The sequence below is a fragment of the Malaclemys terrapin genome, chromosome 2 (assembly GCF_027887155.1).
Source record: "Malaclemys terrapin pileata isolate rMalTer1 chromosome 2, rMalTer1.hap1, whole genome shotgun sequence".
Lineage (NCBI taxonomy): Eukaryota > Metazoa > Chordata > Testudines > Emydidae > Malaclemys > Malaclemys terrapin.
In genome coordinates, this window is record NC_071506.1 from 86,171,449 (window position 1) to 86,188,656 (window position 17,208).

At 43.4% G+C, this 17,208-nt stretch overlaps 1 protein-coding gene across 5 annotated transcripts in view; it reads left to right on the plus strand.

The window, feature by feature from the left end:
* Positions 1-17,208, plus strand: part of ARHGAP28 (Rho GTPase activating protein 28) — a 167,266-nt gene that overhangs the window by 138,264 nt on the left and 11,794 nt on the right. For all 5 annotated transcript variants that reach the window (XM_054017582.1, XM_054017581.1, XM_054017578.1 and 2 more), the window contains 5 exons: positions 739-816; positions 5,181-5,343; positions 6,581-6,663; positions 8,327-8,524; positions 9,641-9,784. In XM_054017582.1, coding sequence (XP_053873557.1) covers positions 739-816; positions 5,181-5,343; positions 6,581-6,663; positions 8,327-8,524; positions 9,641-9,784 — 666 coding nt within the window. The remainder of the gene's footprint in view (positions 1-738; positions 817-5,180; positions 5,344-6,580; positions 6,664-8,326; positions 8,525-9,640; positions 9,785-17,208) is intronic.

Genomic DNA, 17,208 nt, shown 5'->3' on the forward strand with positions numbered 1-17,208 from the left:
CCAAAGCTGTATTTTTGGTGGAAAAAAGTTTCATTTGAAATATTTTGCCCAGCTGTAGATCTGATAACTTGTTAGAGAAAGAGTGTTAGTGATAGAGCTGGAGGAGGGCAGTGAATAATGAAAATCCAGAGCCATGTGAATAAATGCAACAAAACTAGTTTTTTCCCACTTTTGCATTTTGTCAAAACAAAAATACTCTGCACTTAATTTTTGTAAAGAAGAAATGCTGAGACCAGAAAGATCTATTCACATTGTATATGGACATCCCAGAAAAGAATTTTCCTAAGATTATTTTTTGTCTAAGTTCTCAATTCTGCCTCCACATTTATTAATAGGCTTTTCTATGGTGCTCATCACCATAATAATTGAGCATCTCACAAACATGCAGGAATGTATCATTATAGCTCCATTGTATAGCAGGGAAATCAGTGTGACTTCTTGCTAAGAAAGATACTGTGCAATGTAAGGATTTCCCCATTATTATTATTATTATTTATTATTAGACCTACAGTAGTGCCAAGAGTCCCAAGTTAGGGGACTCCTGTTGTGCTAGGAGCTGTACAAACACATAGGAAAACATGGTTTCTTCTCTGAAAATTCAATTTTAGGAACACAGAGCAAGTTCTGATTGATTTGCTATTTATTATTCTTGATGATAAACTATATCAAATGGTTTTTAGGGAAGGCAGGTTGCTAAAAGGTAAATAGTATTTTTAAAATGCTGCTGTTGCATTTTAGCTGTTGCTCAAGCTTGAGGAAACGGGTTTAGAAACGGAAGGAATTCTTCGAGTTCCTGGATCTGCCTCAAGAGTTAAGGTACCTGTGTTTTCTCATTCACCTTCTTGTAACCAGTAGAGTCTATACAAAGTGGCAAAGTTTGTATAGAGAGATTCTCAGTCCCATTATTAGCAGCAAAAACAGTGGCTTGTCATTTGCTTCCTGAAACTGAGGACCATAACTTGGCATGGGCTGATGTTTTATTTAGAGGACACATGGATTCAAAATGCAGCTCTCCTCCACAAAACCTGTGAGGGAGGCCCCTCAGTTTAGAACTTATGTGACCTCCTTGTCACTCAGAATTGCTGTGATCTCACTTCTTTTATTTTACCTTATTTCAGAAATACTGAGTCACTAGATTGAGGCTATCAAGGAATTTAAAGATCTGACTCCACATAATTTTAAGCTTCTTTTAATATTATGACTCATTTGTCCTCTGATTGGAGTTTTGGGGTCCCACGTTTGGAACTGTGAGAAGTATGTCCTGCTGCTCAGTTTGACGAAATGAAGTATTCCATTTTTGTAGCATACATGAGTAGGATGGGCCCACTGGCCTGTGCTTGCGACAGTCAGTGGCTTTACGTTTGCCCCCCTAATATGTACCATATTATTAGCAAGTAGACTATAATAATACATGCCTTCCTGTAATGCTTATTGTAAATTAATACATCCGTCTTATGGTATGAAAAGTGAGGTTTTGTCTGAGTGTTGTGGGTGATGTCATGGTATGTGGACTCTCAGTTCATCTTAAACACAAGGCCATTATTAAAGAAAGTAGCAACAAACTAAAGAGACAAACAGGCTTCCACACAGCTTAAGTTCTAGCTCTGTCTTCCTTGTTTACCAGAGGCCCCACCTGCCTTGAACTCTATACAGTACAGAAAGACATCTTTCTAGTGACTGAATAATATACTGCAACATATTGTTACAGGTGAGATGCACAGTTGCCAACTTTCATGCGGTAAATAAGCACCCCAACTTTCACAATAAGCCAAAAATCAAGCTAATTCCATTTCAAAACAAGGCCAAAACAAGCCAATCCCTAAGAACCCCAACACTCCAGCCCACTGTGCACACGGACTCTCTCCCCCCGTCCCTGCTTCGTGGGAGCCAATCCAAAAAGGAAGCAACAAGCTACAACAAGCAACAAACCAAACAAGCTAAAAGCCAAAAACTAGCCAACAAGCAACTCACAAGCCAATTAAGCCCAAAACAAGCCCAATTTCTGCATTTTTTTTCACAGGTTTGGCGTGTCTGGTGAGATGACTACAAAGCAATGCTCAGTCGCTCTGGCACTCAGAACATTAAATGAGAGAACATTAAATGAGAAAAACCTCCAGTAGTTGGTTCTCATTCCCGTACAATCATTCCCTTTTGCTTTGTATTTTTTTTTCTTTGGTTTATACATTTTAAATGATTCCTGCTCCCCTGGCTATAATTGAATATTCCACTAGCAAGAAAAATAACCTTTCTACATACAGTCAGTTAGGCTTCCCAGTACTGTGACATCTGCCCAGCGTAAAACAAGAGTGCTTCAGAATCTTGGAGAATCCTGCTTGTTGATTAGCTGGTTTGGTCACGTGATTAGTAATAGCTAATAAAATATGTGACAAGAGGAGGCTTTGCCTGAGAGATCTGTATAATAATGATATGCTTCTATGATACTTCCACACTAAATAGTTCATTTCACATTTAAAAAAACAAGTGAGGAGTTTGCAGAAGGTAAGCTGTTTGTTGGAGCTATGCAGATGAGGGAAGAGCCTTTCATTGGTGTAGAGGGAATCAGATGGGGCCTCACAATATTTACTTTGGATAGGGCCCTGCAAATTTATGTCTGAAGATAACTAATGCCATAGTAGGGCTTGATCCTGCAAGGTACTGAGCACTTTATAGTGCTGAGCATCTCAACTCCTCCTGACTTCATTAGGTTTTCAGCGCACTCAGCACCTTCCAGGATTGAGCCCCGAGCCTGAACAGAGACTCTACAGCTTCCTGATTTCAATTTCCATCACTATACATATTTTTTTATTCTTTCACTTTTTCTGTACATAAACCCCATAGAAACTCTACATGATGTGACAGGGCTGCTTTGTATCTTTTGTTAATTAGCTTTTGTAGTCTGTGCACATACTACACTGTGTCTTGTTCTGCTATTCTGACCTGTACCCAGAGAATCCCTTTTGCTATGTGTCTGACTTTCCTATACCGGGTGGTAAGTCAAACATCCACATGAACGATGTTATTGTGTTTTATTTGAGTTTTTATTCATTTAAGTGTGTCGAACAAGTCAACCTGTAAGGGACAGAGGGAAAGCTTTTCCTAAGCAGTTCCAGATTTCATCCTTCAAAGCCATCGTATATTATTATGACATGAAGATTTGAGGGCATTCCAACTCAACATTCGTTCTTGTTTTAAAAAATGAAAGGCATATGGAGGTGCTTAAAAGTTACTTTTTTAAATAACAAAAAAAAGAAGAAATAAATACAAGTTTTCCTCTGCCTCTAAGATGTGTGGTATGTACTGAACCAAAATGTATGTTAAGCTACCCTCTTGTAAGCTCAGAAACAAAATGAAAAAACAAACAAAAAAGACTGTTACAAGAATATATTTCTAAAAACTAATTACACAGAAATGAAGTATATATGTAGAAAGTCGATGTCTCGCCTCTCAGTTCTCTCTGTTTCTGGGACTTTCCTTCCATTCTTGAAATACTAAGCAGCAAAATCTTGAAAGCCTTTTCTCTTCCCTTGTGGTTATAATGAAGTGATGGGCCTTGCTCTAAACTTCTCAGTCAGGGTATTTAATCCTGGTGCAAGGGATGTGACTGTAAAGAAGGTTGAGATAGCAGAGAATGCAGCAAAAACAGTGTGCTACTAAGAATGGTATTGTAACACTATACACCAAATCCTGAATGACTTTATATTTCCTTTTGGGCCAACAGTTTCACTTCATTATATGTAACGATATTTGATATGTAATTTCCTTCCATTGACGTGAGGCATGTTAAGCACACTATTTTTAACAACTCTTCTTTCTGAATATTTTCTTGCCTATTGCTAATGCAGATTTGATGAAAACATGATTAAAAACCAGCACATGAAATATAGAGCCAAATCCTGCTCAAATAAACAGTCCTGTTGAAATCAACGACACTCTTTGTGTCTATAAGGCAAAAGCAGCTAGGAGTGATTAGAAAAGCTACTTCATTTTAAATGTGAAGATTATGAATGAGAAGACAAATAGTGAAACTCTTACAGCCAGATAAGGCCATTTTCAGGAGATAAAGGTACAAACCAGACTGCCATTTGTAAGGCCTTCTTTGGAATATCATTTTAAGAAGCTTTCCTGTCTAGCTTTTGAGTAGAGCAACAATCTGTTTAACTGAAAATTAAATTAGTATCTTTTGTGTAGGCTAGTACTGGCCCTCATATAACACACAGGCTTTTTTTCTTAATTTATATTGGCAATTTTTGTTCTCTTAAGAGGCGGCAATTTAGCAGTTCTTTGTGTTGCTGTCTTCAGCACTGTCAGACAGTGAAATGTTCCTCTTCACTTAGAACTTTTTCACATTCAGGCTATCAATGCAGAATAGCAATGTAAGGTGTTAACGTCCCAATCCCTGTATCTTATTAACACATCAAATGTGGTTTTTTTGTTTGTTTGTTTTTTGTGGGGAGGTTGGACTTTCCAAACTGTAATGCAGAATTTGGGCCAAATTCTGTTCTTACTTGGTACCCTACTGAGTCTCTTTATATTCACCATCCACACACACACGGGATTTTTAACTACTTAGACTTCAAAGCTGATTGGACCCTAGTTCTGAAGCACAGATGCCAGAAAACAATTGGTTTAAGTGGGAAGCCAGGATAATACAATAACTATTTTACCTGCATGCAGGTTTTGGCCAGCGTTGTGCCAGAGTACTGAATTGGTACCATATAGGTCCTTAAAATTGATCAAACGAGTTGGCACTTATCTAAAAAATAAGACTAGAGAAGAAAAGCAAGGATTTCTGTCTGCCAAAAAGCAGCCTAATTGTAACCCCACATGAGAGAGCCGATAAGCTTGTCTCCATCACCAACAGAAGTTGGTCCAATAAAAGATATTACCTCACCCACCTGGTCTCTCTAATGGGAACTACTGGCATGTACAAAACACATGCAGATTAAATGACTTGGAGGAGGAATATCCTAGTTCCTTGTGTGTAAGGGTTAAAACCTCTTAAGTGTGTTTTAAATAAAGAAGACAAAAAATGGTGTAGAAATGTTTGTTCAAATAACTGTTCCATTTAAAATTGTATACTTCACAAAGCTTTCTTTGTTGTTCCTGGCATTTGTGAGATGAAATAAAGCTCACCAATCAGAAGCTGTAATTAAAATCAGTCACTTTCTTTTGTCTTGCAGAATCTCCGTCAAGAAATTGAAATAAAATTTAATGAAGACACATTTGACTGGAACCAAGTACGAAACAATGATGCAGCAGGACTGCTGAAGATGTTTATAAGGGAACTCCCAAGCCCCCTTTTCACTGTAGAATATCTGCCTGCCTTCATCACACTAGTGGAAAGTAAGTTGAAAGAAATTAGTGTAAATGGATATATATGAAAAATACAAACGAGCTAAAGAAGAGAAAAGAGATTGCCAGTATGTCATAACCATTTTGATTTCCTGTAAGCTTTCTTTTCAAATAGTACTTGGCATATTTGACTAAACATATAGATGTACTAGTTAAATAGCTATTTAAAGCAGAATGTTGTAAACATTGCAAGCACATAGTGGTTGAAAACTGCCTTTAAGGCACGTTGGCCCTTAGAAATCTACACTCATGCTATACATTTTTATAGAGAGCCAGATTTGGGACTAGGCACAAGAGTGAAATTAAAATAAAAGAAGGATAAACAATCAATCCACAATCTAAGGACAGCTGGGTTCAATAGATCACTTAACAAAGTTAGTCTGAAACTATCCTGAAAATAAATTTTGCCATATCATCTTGAAACTGAGAAATACTATATTATAGAAGTGTGATCTGATATACAAGGCAATCCCACAGTGACATCAAAGAGGAATTGGCCAGTAGCCAGCACTAAAGGATTTAAGCCTGATGTGACCCAGAGAATAGGTTATTCAGGGAATGTCTCCCCAAAGAGGAGAGATTTTTCTAAAGATCCCTGCACCCGGTAAAACCAGAATTGGAGATGAAAACAAAGTTCTGTGCATTTGTATCATTACATTTCTTTCTTCCTATTTGCCCAGATTAGTCCACTATAATTACAGGTCCACGACATGTAAGGAAAAAAATACCCATTAAACTTAGGACATTTCTGGTGAAACGTTCAATTTAGAAGAAGAAATGAATGCCATGTATCAGAGCAGCATCTGGGATTCTCAGCACTTATTGCAGCAAGGAACCTTGCCATCTACAAAAGAAGTCTCTGCATCATTTCTCAGTATAACCTTTCCCCTTTAAATGTAATCCTATAGTTTGTCTTTATGGCCCTGTAGTAGTTGAAGGTGAAAGCAGAGATAAAGTTCCAGATGCACAGCTACAGGATAACTCAAGAGGGTGGGTGAAAAAGTGACCTTACTACCTCCCTGATCCTGTGGTGGTAACTATATGCCATCCATTCCCAAGCAGCATTTCCCTAAATCAACAGAAGGGAAGGGTTTGATAGAGGAGCTCTATGCCCTGGTTACACTGTTGGCGTAGTTGCAAAGTAGCCTCGCCATGCATTTCAGAGTTCTTTCTAGCACAAAGCTAATGGTAATTCTGACTTTTAAAATATTAATTATTATATTCTTAGAAGTCTCCAAGGTCAAGTTACAGTTACAAGCTTTGCATCTGTTGATCATGTTGTTGCCTGATGCCAACAGGGATACAGCCAAGGTAGGTGCTTTGTTTGATGATTCCTGCATCTGTATTCTTTGACTTTTAAATGAGAGTCAGGGTTTGTTTGTAACAGCAAATTATCAGACACCTCCCCCGCAAAAATATTCATGTTGGTTTGTTGTTATCACTCTGAAAAGTTCTACAGTTCTCTGCGAACATCTAATGGAATACAGCTGGTTGTGATATTTATTAGGAATAATATCTGTTATGGATGTAGCCCCTTGCTTAATAGTGAAGGATTCACAGACATGTTTTTTTTTAAATGTATTAATTATTGGCAGGTATTTGCCAGATAGTTTGGATCAATAACGTTCAAACTACGGGCTTTTGCAGAGTGTTCTCTTTGACGGTTTGCTAATTACATGTTATGTATCCATTTATTTCCAGTTTTATTTCATGTTGACATCTTTGTCTACATTTCAGTGTGTGGATTTCTTTTATCATAGTGTATAATCATGTGTTCCCAATACTACATATTAGTAGGACTCCATGGCCAGCTGAGTAGGGCTACGTTCTTGGAACTGTCCTTGTCCTACTGGGTGACCTCAGACAAGACATTTCATCTCCCTGTCCCTCTGTTTCTTTGTCAGCAAAATGGGGATCATGATACTGACCTCCTTTGCAAAGCACTTTGGTATAAGAAATAGGTAGTATTAATAATAGTATTTGGCCAAAATCCATATCCATGAGCAATGTTTCTCTGGGCAGTCTATGGGCCAATAGTGCTAATAATTACTGATGGTAAGTTATTAAATGAAATAGAATTAGAAATACTAAAGGTAAAAAATGAATGTTCCTATCCTTTCCCACCTGTAACAATTTGCATTGTTTTAATTTAGAAATGTCTTCAACACAATTTCTGTGGGGTCATTTCTGAGTTTCTAAAAATGTGTTTATCGTAACGGGCAGTTGTTTAAATAACGTTCTAAAATAACAAACTGGCAGAATGAATCCCCCAAAGAACTCCCCACAAACAACAAAACCTCAGTAACAACAAAACCTCAGCCTACTCAAGTGCACTCATTCAAGTGAAAGCCTGAAAAAAATGATGATTCTTGCACTGCGCCCAAAAGGGCAACAAACTGCCCTTGATACTGGCATTGACATGCAGCAGTGGTTTCTAGAGTTGAAGCCCACTGCTGAGAACTCTTTACTTCTATGATCCCAGAAGTGCAGGGTTGGTACTTAAGGAGAGGGGTGGTCATTAAGGTAATCAGGACACAAACAATGTAGGACATGTAGATCAAAATCAACATCTTGAATTGTATGTGGAGATCAGATAGTAGATAGCATAATTTATAGAGCAGAGATGCAATATGCTCTCTCCAGGAAGCACTGCTAAGTAAGGGCTTAATCCACAGCCCATTGAAGTCAATGGAAAGCCTCCAATTGACTTTAATGACTTTGGATGAGATCTATTCATGATATATACTTGATGTAGGAGATATTGCTGAGTGGTGTTCAGGGACTGACCCAAGTAGAGCACATTGTAGTAGTCCAATCTGGAGGACACAAATGCATAGATCGCTTTCCTAAGTACCACATCCAAGGGGAGAGATTGCAGCTTTCTAGCCAAGTGCACTGTGGATTTGAAAATGTTGTATTCATGTTGTAGTTCATGATGCGTTGTACTGAGTATGAGTGGCGCTGCTTTTCCCAGGCCTTTCTGCAGTTCCTGAAGAAGATAGTTGCTAATGAAGGGAAAAACAAAATGAACTTATGGAATGTTTCCATGATTGTTGCACCAAACGTCTTCATCTACAAAGGCAAACATGCAAACCAAAAAGAGATGCAAGCAGCAGCCACTACGGCACACATAGTGAGACTTTTAATTAAGTACCAGGACATCCTGTGGACAGTGAGTAATGCTGACTACAGTATATGTGCTTTGGTTCCCATATTTGTTTTTATAGGTTTCAGAGCTGACTGCAGCAGCCACACAGAGACAAGGAAACATGCAGCAATTTCTGCCTGGAACACACAACTGACAATGGTGAAATTAATCTCTGTACAATGCTTTGGTCCATTAGCCTCGTGTTCGCCTGCTATGCAAGCTTGAATTTTGCTCAAAGGGAGAGCATTAATATACTGTGATTAGATTCATGTAAGCACCAGCTAGCTTTAAGTCAGTACAAAATTCTGTTTGTAAACCATTTTCAGAAGTGGTTGTTTCATGTCTTCAAACGTGGTAGTTCTTTTACTTACATCCATATACGTGCAGGGTAACATTGTGCTTTTACTTCTACATAGCAAGTGTGAGACTTCACTTTTAGTGTATTACTTAAGGGAGGAAGTGAAAATGGAGGTCAGCTTTACTCATTGGCTTGTCATTCTTTTATTAACCTTTTTGAGGACTGGATGGAGCTGTTCATTTCAAGGCTACTCACTCAAATCCAGTCCATGTCAATATTGATCAGAAGTCATTACCATCTGATGGCTTTTGGTGGCCTATGTGAATGTGCTGGCGGTCTCACTTCCTTTTCTAGGAGACAAAGGATGGCCCAGTGGTGAAGGCATTAGTGTTGGACCCAGGAAGTCCCTGCTGTGCCATAGACTGCTTGTCTGACCTTGGGAAAACATTTAGTCTGTGTGTGCCTCAGTTCCCCATTTGTAAAACAAGGATAATAGTCCTTCTGCTCCTCACAGGTTGTTGTGAGGATGGCATTAAAGATCTGAGATGCTCAGGAACTATGGTAATGGAGGACATGCAAGTCCCCAAGATAGATCTAAAAGATACTATTACAATTGGCATTGGTAAGCATCCTTATTGACAGCTTCAGCAGAGAGGTCATAGATTGAATGGGCATGGAAAATGAACTGTCATTTCATCCCCAGTGGTGGCTGCGTGATATTGGGGGAATTTGCCCATGCTGTACTTCTTCTGGGAATAAACAGGATTCACTTTTTTTGGGGGGGGAGGAGGATTTTTCCCCCATCCTTTTGCATACACTCAGCCTTGGCTTCCTCTCTCTAGGTCCCGTCCTTCCTGATTTCTCAGGTGAGAAAGATGAATGAGGCTACAATCAACAACACCAAAAGACAGATGATGTTTGACAAGGGTGTGAGAAGATTGCTGAGGAGGAAGACCATGGAACGAGAGAGACCTGAAAGATCAGAGGTGCATTAAGACATAACATATTTTTAAATGACAGCTTTGAGTTCCATCGTGTTTACTAGTCTTTTCAATCCCCCTGGTGCTTTCTCCCATGCATGGGAAAAATCTCCTGTTAAATTTCATAAAGCTGCTACCTCATCCAATTTAAATCCTTCCTTGAAATCTACCTCTGTTGTGAAACTAACAAATCACTCCCCTCTGGCATCAGATTAGGCAAGTGGCAAGCTCTCACTTTTGTCCTTCTATTAAACTGTTTATTTTCTACCTCATCTTCTACCCACCCCTTCCCCATCTGCCTATTACATCCTGTCTGGCAGAGACTGAGGGCTTGTCTATACTTACCGCGCTGGTTCGGAGGCAGGCAATCAAACTTCTGGGTTCGATTTATCGCGTCCAGACTAGACGCGATAAATCGAACTCAGAAGTGCTCCCCGTCGACTCCGGTAATCCTGCTCGCCGCGAGGAGTACGCGGAGTCGACGGGGGAGCCTGCCTGCCGGGTCTGGACGGCGGTAAGTTCGAACTAAGGTATGTCGACTTCAGCTACGTTATTCACGTAGCTGAAGTTGCGTACCTTAGTTCGATTTGGGGGTTTAGTGTAGACCAAGCCTGAGAGTTCTCTGGGGCAGGGACTGTCTTTGCTCTTTTCTGTACAGTGCCTAGTACAACAGGACACTTATTGTGGGGTTCCCAGACCCTACTATAATACAGATAAATAATAACAACAATAATAATATGTTCCTTGGGGGTTTGTGAGGCAAATAAGTTTTACCAGAAAGGAGCAATGTGAGTTAAGATGTTAGAATAGTAGGCTTTATATTTACAGAAAAATGTTTTCATTTAAAATAAAAACACCCTTGATTTGGAAACTTAACTTTCGAATCTGACAAGCCTGAATCAAATTGGATTGTCATGTGCGAGAAGCTGTTTTGGGTCTTGTGCTCCCTGGGCTTGATATGTTGCTAAGACAAATAATAGAGGTTCTGTGTAGAACTGGTTGGGAATTATTTGACAAAATGTTTTTTCTTGTAAAATGCCATTTTCTCTGGAAGGCCTCAGGTCCAGGATGGAATTACTGGTCAAAACAAGAGAGAGAGAAAACAACTCACTCCAGAATAACCTGGTGGTTAGGACATTCACCTAAGATGTGGGAGGTCCAGGTTCAAGTCTCTGCTCCAAATAAGGACAGCTTCAATAGGCAAGAGTGGGAGAGACACTGGGTCTATATCCTAGTGGTTAGAGCACTCACTACAAATGTAGAAGAGCAGGGCATGCACTTAAACTGCATCTCCTATATTCCAGGTGAGTGCCTTAGTCATAGGACTAGTGGGTCTCTCTCTCATGTTTTTTCATGAAAAATCTCAAAAGGTCTCTTTTTTGTTCTGATATGAAATGAAAGCAAATTCCAAAACCCCGGAATCTTTCATGAAGTTGAATTCTTGTTTTCTGACTAGAATTAGTTCTGTTCTGAAGATATTAACTGAATTGGTCTAAAGTACCCCCTTTTGGCCAATTCCTCCAGTGGTGTTTTACAGTATGCGTTCTGAAAGAGAACGTGGGCTGCTCTTCGCAACAGCATGCTGAGTGCTCTGACGAGAGTCAGCCAATTCATGGAATGACAGTAGATTAAGTGGTGGGCCCTGCTTTAGAATAAATCAGCTTTACCTGGATCTGGACTGGGCTGCCATGTAACCATGCATTTGTCTGGTTGGCTATGGTTTCACTGCTTGGTGACAAACCATTGAGCAAAGTAGTCATGCTCACCTGGTACTTTGCAGGCAGCAACATGTTGCTGTTCCTGTACTAAACTACATGGCCAGGGATTCTTTGGGCCTCCTCCATTGCTATTTAGAAGATGGGAGAATGAGGAGCTGCTTTCCTCTATGGACCTTTGTCAGAGGAGGAATTGGGGAGCTGGTCCACGGCTCTTCAGCCCTGGCATAGACTTGAAGAACAAGAGCGGGGATTAGGGTTTGAGGGAAAGACATCAAGGAGCTGTTCACACTGCAAAAGAAGACTGATAGCAGCCAGTCTCAGAGTGGGTCAACTGACTTGGGTTTGCAGGACTCACATCATGGGGTTAAAAAGACTTGTGTAAAGGTTCAGTCTCAGGCTGTAGCCCAGGGTTCAAGAATCTGCTCTATTCAGCCTGGTAAGTCTGAGACTCGCTGCCACGAGGGTATTTTTGTAGTGTAGCCATATGCTAAAAGAATATGGGAAGCAGAGAGAGTAGACATTGGAGAAGAGAGATGAGGAAGAGTTTATGTATGAGTCATTGATTAGCCTTTACCCACTCAGATGTTTGGAGAGCACTAACACAGGTGTTTTGTGAATGGCATATACACATACATACATCTGTGGGGCATATTTGTTTTAAATGTTGGTACAAGATACTGCATTTTAGACTTATGTTCATACTATAAGTGATGGGACAAAAACAGTTTATTCTGGGAGAGAAAAATTATAAGGCATCCAGATACCTTTAGCATTCTGAAATACAGGCTGGTCAGCAGATGGCAAAAGTCTTTGTACCTGACAAGTCGGGGAATAGGCATTCCCAAGTAATTGGAATAGGAAAGGAAAATTGGGGGTGAATAATGGTTGAATAAGTGAGTTACATTTCAGAGCATTTAACGTAAACACCATCTTTCAGATGTTCTAAATTATGCAGCGATAAAAGTGGCTGAGAGACTGCTATTGTTCTCTACTCAGGGTATGTCTACACTACGAAATTAGTTCGAATTTATAGAAGCAGGTTTTATTGAAATCGGTTGTATACAGCCGATTGTGTATGTCCACACAATAAAATGCTCTAGGTGCTCTAGTCGGCAGACCGCGTCCACAGTACGAGGCTAGCGTCGACTTCCGGAGCATTGCACTATGGGTAGCTATCCCACAGCTATCCCACAGTTCCCGCAGTCTCCGCCGCCCCTTGGAATTCTGGGTTGAGATCCCAATGCCCGGATGATGCAAAACAGTGTCGCGGGCGGTTCTGGGTACATGTCGTCAGGCCCCTCCCTCCCCCGTCACAGCAACAGCAGACAATAGATTCGCGCCTTTTTATCTGGGTTACCTGGGTTACCTGTGCAGACAACATGGAGCCCGCTCAGCACAGCTGAGCTCACCGTCACCATATGTCCTCTTGGTGCCGGCAGACGTGGGACTGCATTGCTACACAGCAGCAGCTGCTAACTGCCTTTTGGCGGTAGACGGTGCAGTAGACTGGTAGCCTTCATCGGCGATCTGGGTGCTGGCAGCCGTGGGGCTTGCCTTTTGGCAGTAAATGGTGTATTATGACTGTTAGCCGGCCTATTACAAGTCGGGTCATCGCACATTAGCAGAGTCTTCCCTGAGCAGCAGCTCGTGCAATAGGCCTGAAGACCATCGTCATACACCGCCCCGTATTTGCTGCCAAGCACCCAGAAAGATGCCGAGGGCTATCAGTCACGCTGCACCGTCGTCTTAAGATGTAAAAAAATAGATTTTCTCTGTATTCATTTGCTTCCCCCTCCCTCGGTCAAATCAACGGCCTGCTAAACCCAGGGTTTTCAGTTTAATCTTTGGGGGGGACCAGTCTGTGACAGTTGTTTGTGTCTCTCCCTGATGCACAGCCACCGTTCTTTATTTTAATTCCCTGTGCCTGTACGCCATGTCGTCACTCGGCCCCCCTCCCTCCTTCCCCTAGGCCGTCAGATACTACGTTTGCGCCACAGCTCGAGCCGAGAAGCGGTTCGCGCCTTTTCTTTGAATTCTGGGTTGAGATCCCAATGCCCGGATGATGCAAAACAGTGTCGCGGGCGGTTCTGGGTACATGTCGTCAGGCCCCTCCCCCCTCGTCACAGCAACGGCAGACAATAGATTCGCGCCTTTTTACCTGGGTTACCTGTGCAGACAACATACCACGGCAAGCATGGAGCCCGCTCAGCTCAGCTGAGCTCACCGTCACCATATGTCCTCTGGGTGCCGGCAGACGTGGGACTGCATTGCTACACAGCAGCAGCTGCTAACTGCCTTTTGGCGGTAGACGGTGTAGCATGAGTGATAGTCGTGGGGCTGGCAGCCGTAGGGCTGCATTGCACCAGCCCCTTGCAGGCGATGGTATATTATGACTGGTACCCGTCGTCGTCATACTGGTATGGCTGTCAATCATGGCCACCTGGGCAGACATGCTACTGTTTTGATGATGACGGTTACCAGTCATAATATACTATTTTCTGCCAATTGCCCAATATTGTCTGCTAAGCACCCAGAAGAGGCCGAGGGCGATGCTGGGTGCTGGCGGACGTGGGGCTGGCAGACGTGGGGCTGCATTGCTACACAGCAGCAGCCCCTTGCCTTTTGGCAGATGATGGTATATTATGATTGGTACCCATCATCATCATACTGGTATGGCTGTCACTCATGCTGCAGCGTCGGCTGCCACCTTAAGATGTAAAAAATAGATTTGTTCTGTGTTCATTTGCTTCCCCTTCCTCCGTGAAATCAACGGCCTGCTAAGCCCAGGGTTTCCAGTTTAATCTTTGGGGGGGCCATTCTGTGTGACAGTTGTTTGTGTTTCTCCCTGTTCCTGTACCTGTACGCCATGTCGTCACTCGGCCCTCCCTCCCTCCCTCCCGCCCTCCTTCTCCTGGTCCATCAGATACTACTTTCGCGCCTTTTTTCTGACCAGGCGCCATAGCTAGCACTGGGATCATGGAGCCCGCTCAGATCACCGCGGCAATTATGAGCACTATGAACACCACGCGCATTGTCCTGGAGTATATGCAGAGCCAGAACATGCCAAGGCGAAACCCGGACCAGGCGAGGAGGCGATTGCAGCACGGCGACGAGAGTGATGAGGAAATTGACATGGCCATAGACCTCTCACAAGGCACAGGCCCCAGCAATGTGGAAATCATGGTGTCACTGGGGCAGGTTGATACCGTGGAACGCCGATTCTGGGCCCGGGAAACAAGCACAGACTGGTGGGACCGCATCGTGCTGCAGGTATGGGACGATTCCCAGTGGCTGCGAAACTTTCGCATGCGTAAGGGCACTTTCATGGAACTTTGTGACTTGCTTTCCCCTGCCCTGAAACGCCAGGATACCAAGATGAGAGCAGCCCTCACAGTTGAGAAGCGAGTGGCGATAGCCCTGTGGAAGCTTGCAACGCCAGACAGCTACCGGTCAGTCGGGAATCAATTTGGAGTGGGCAAATCTACTGTGGGGGCTGCTGTGATCCAATTTGCCAGGGCAATGAAAGACCTGGTGATAGCAAGGGTAGTGACTCTGGGCAACGTGCAGTCAATAGTGGATGGTTTTGCTGAAATGGGATTCCCAAACTGTGGCGGGGCGATAGACGGAACCCATATCCCTATCTTGTCACCAGAGCACCAAGCCACCGACTACGTAAACCGCAAGGGGTACTTTTCAATGCTGCTGCAAGCCCTGGTGGATCACAAGGGACGTTTCACCAACATCAACGTGGGATGGCCGGGAAAGGTACATGATGCTCGCGTCTTCAGGAACTCTGCTCTGTTTCGAAAGCTGGAGGAAGGGACTTTCTTCCCGGACCAGAAAGTGACCATTGGGGATGTTGAAATGCCTATCGTGATCCTTGGGGACCCAGCCTACCCCTTAATGCCATGGCTCATGAAGCCGTACACAGGCAGCCTGGACAGGAGTCAGGACCTGTTCAACTACAGGCTGAGCAAGTGCCGAATGGTGGTGGAATGTGCATTTGGACGTTTAAAAGCGCGCTGGCGCAGCTTACTGACTCGCTCAGACCTCAGCGAAAAGAATATCCCCATTGTTATTGCTGCTTGCTGTGCGCTCCACAATATCTGTGAGAGTAAGGGGGAGACCTTTATGGCGGGGTGGGAGGTTGAGGCAACTCGCCTGGCCGCTGATTACGCGCAGCCAGACACCAGGGCGGTTAGAGGAGCACAGCAGGGCGCGGTGCGCATCAGAGAAACTTTGAAAACGAGTTTTGTGACTGGCCAGGCTACTGTGTGAAACTTCTGTTTGTTTCTCCTTGATGAACCCTCCAACCCCCCCCCCCGACCCGGTTCACTCTACTTCCCTGTAAACCAACCAACCACCCCACCCCACCCTCCCCTCCCCCTTGCAGAGGCAATAAAGTCATTGTTTTTTCACATTCATGCATTCTTTATTAGTTCCTTACAGAGGTAGGGGGATAATTGCCAAGGTAGCTGGGATGGGTGGGGGAGGAGGGATGGAAAAGGACACACTGCATTTTAAAACTTTAACTCTTATTGAAGCCCAGCCTTCTGATGCTTGGGCGATCATCTGGGGTGGAGTGACTGGGTGGACGGAGGCCCCCCCACCGTGTTCTTGGGCGTCTGGGTGAGGAGGCTATGGAACTTGGGGAGGAGGGCTGTTGGTTACACAGGGGCTGTAGCGGCGGTCTCTGCTCCTGCTGCCTTTCCTGCAACTCAACCATACGCTCGAGCATATCAGTTTGATGCTCCAGCAGACGGAGCATTGCCTCTTGCCGTCTGTCTGCAAGCTGACGCCACCTATCGTCTTCAGCCCGCCACCTCTCCTCTCGTTCATGTTGGGCTTTTCTCATCTCCGACATTGACTGCCTCCACGCATTCTGCTGTGCTCTATCAGCCTGGGCGGACATCTGCAGCTCCGTGAACATCTCGTCCCTCGTCTTACGTTTTCTCTTTCTAATGTTCACAAGCCTCTGCGAAGGAGAAACATTTGCAGCTGGTGGAGGAGAAGGGAGAGGTGGTTAAAAAAGACACATTTTAGGGAACAATGGGTACAGTCTTTCATTACAAGGTCGCATATTTCGGCTTGCAGGCAGCCATCGTAGGCCACAGTGTTTTGGCTTTTTTAACCTTCTTAACATGCGGGAAAGATTGCAAACAGCAGCGCATTTCCCATATCAAGGATGAATTGGGTTGTCCATTTAAAATGGGGTTTCAATGTAAAAGGAGGGGGCTGCGGTTTCCCGGTTAACATGCGGCACAAACACAAGTAAACCACCCCCCCACACACGATTCTCTGGGATGATCACTTCACCCCTCCCCCCCACCGCGTGGTTAACAGCGGGGAACATTTCTGGTCAGAATAGCAGGAACGGGCGCCTCTGAATGTCCCCCTTAATAAAATCACCCCATTTCAACCAGGAGAGCTTTCTGGAGATGTCCCTGGAGGATTTCCGCTCCATCCCCATACACGTTAACAGACTTTTCCAGTAGATGTACTGGCCGCGATTGCCAGGGCAAATTAATCATTAAACACGCTTGCTTTTTTTTTGTAATGTTTACAAATAGTTACAAAGTTACACTCACCAGAGGTCTCCTGTGTGCCCTGAGGGTCTTGGGTGAGTTCGGGGGTTACTGGTTCCAGGTCCAGGGTCACAAACATATCCTGGCTGTTGGGGAAACCGGTTTCTCCGCTTCCTTGCTGCTGTGA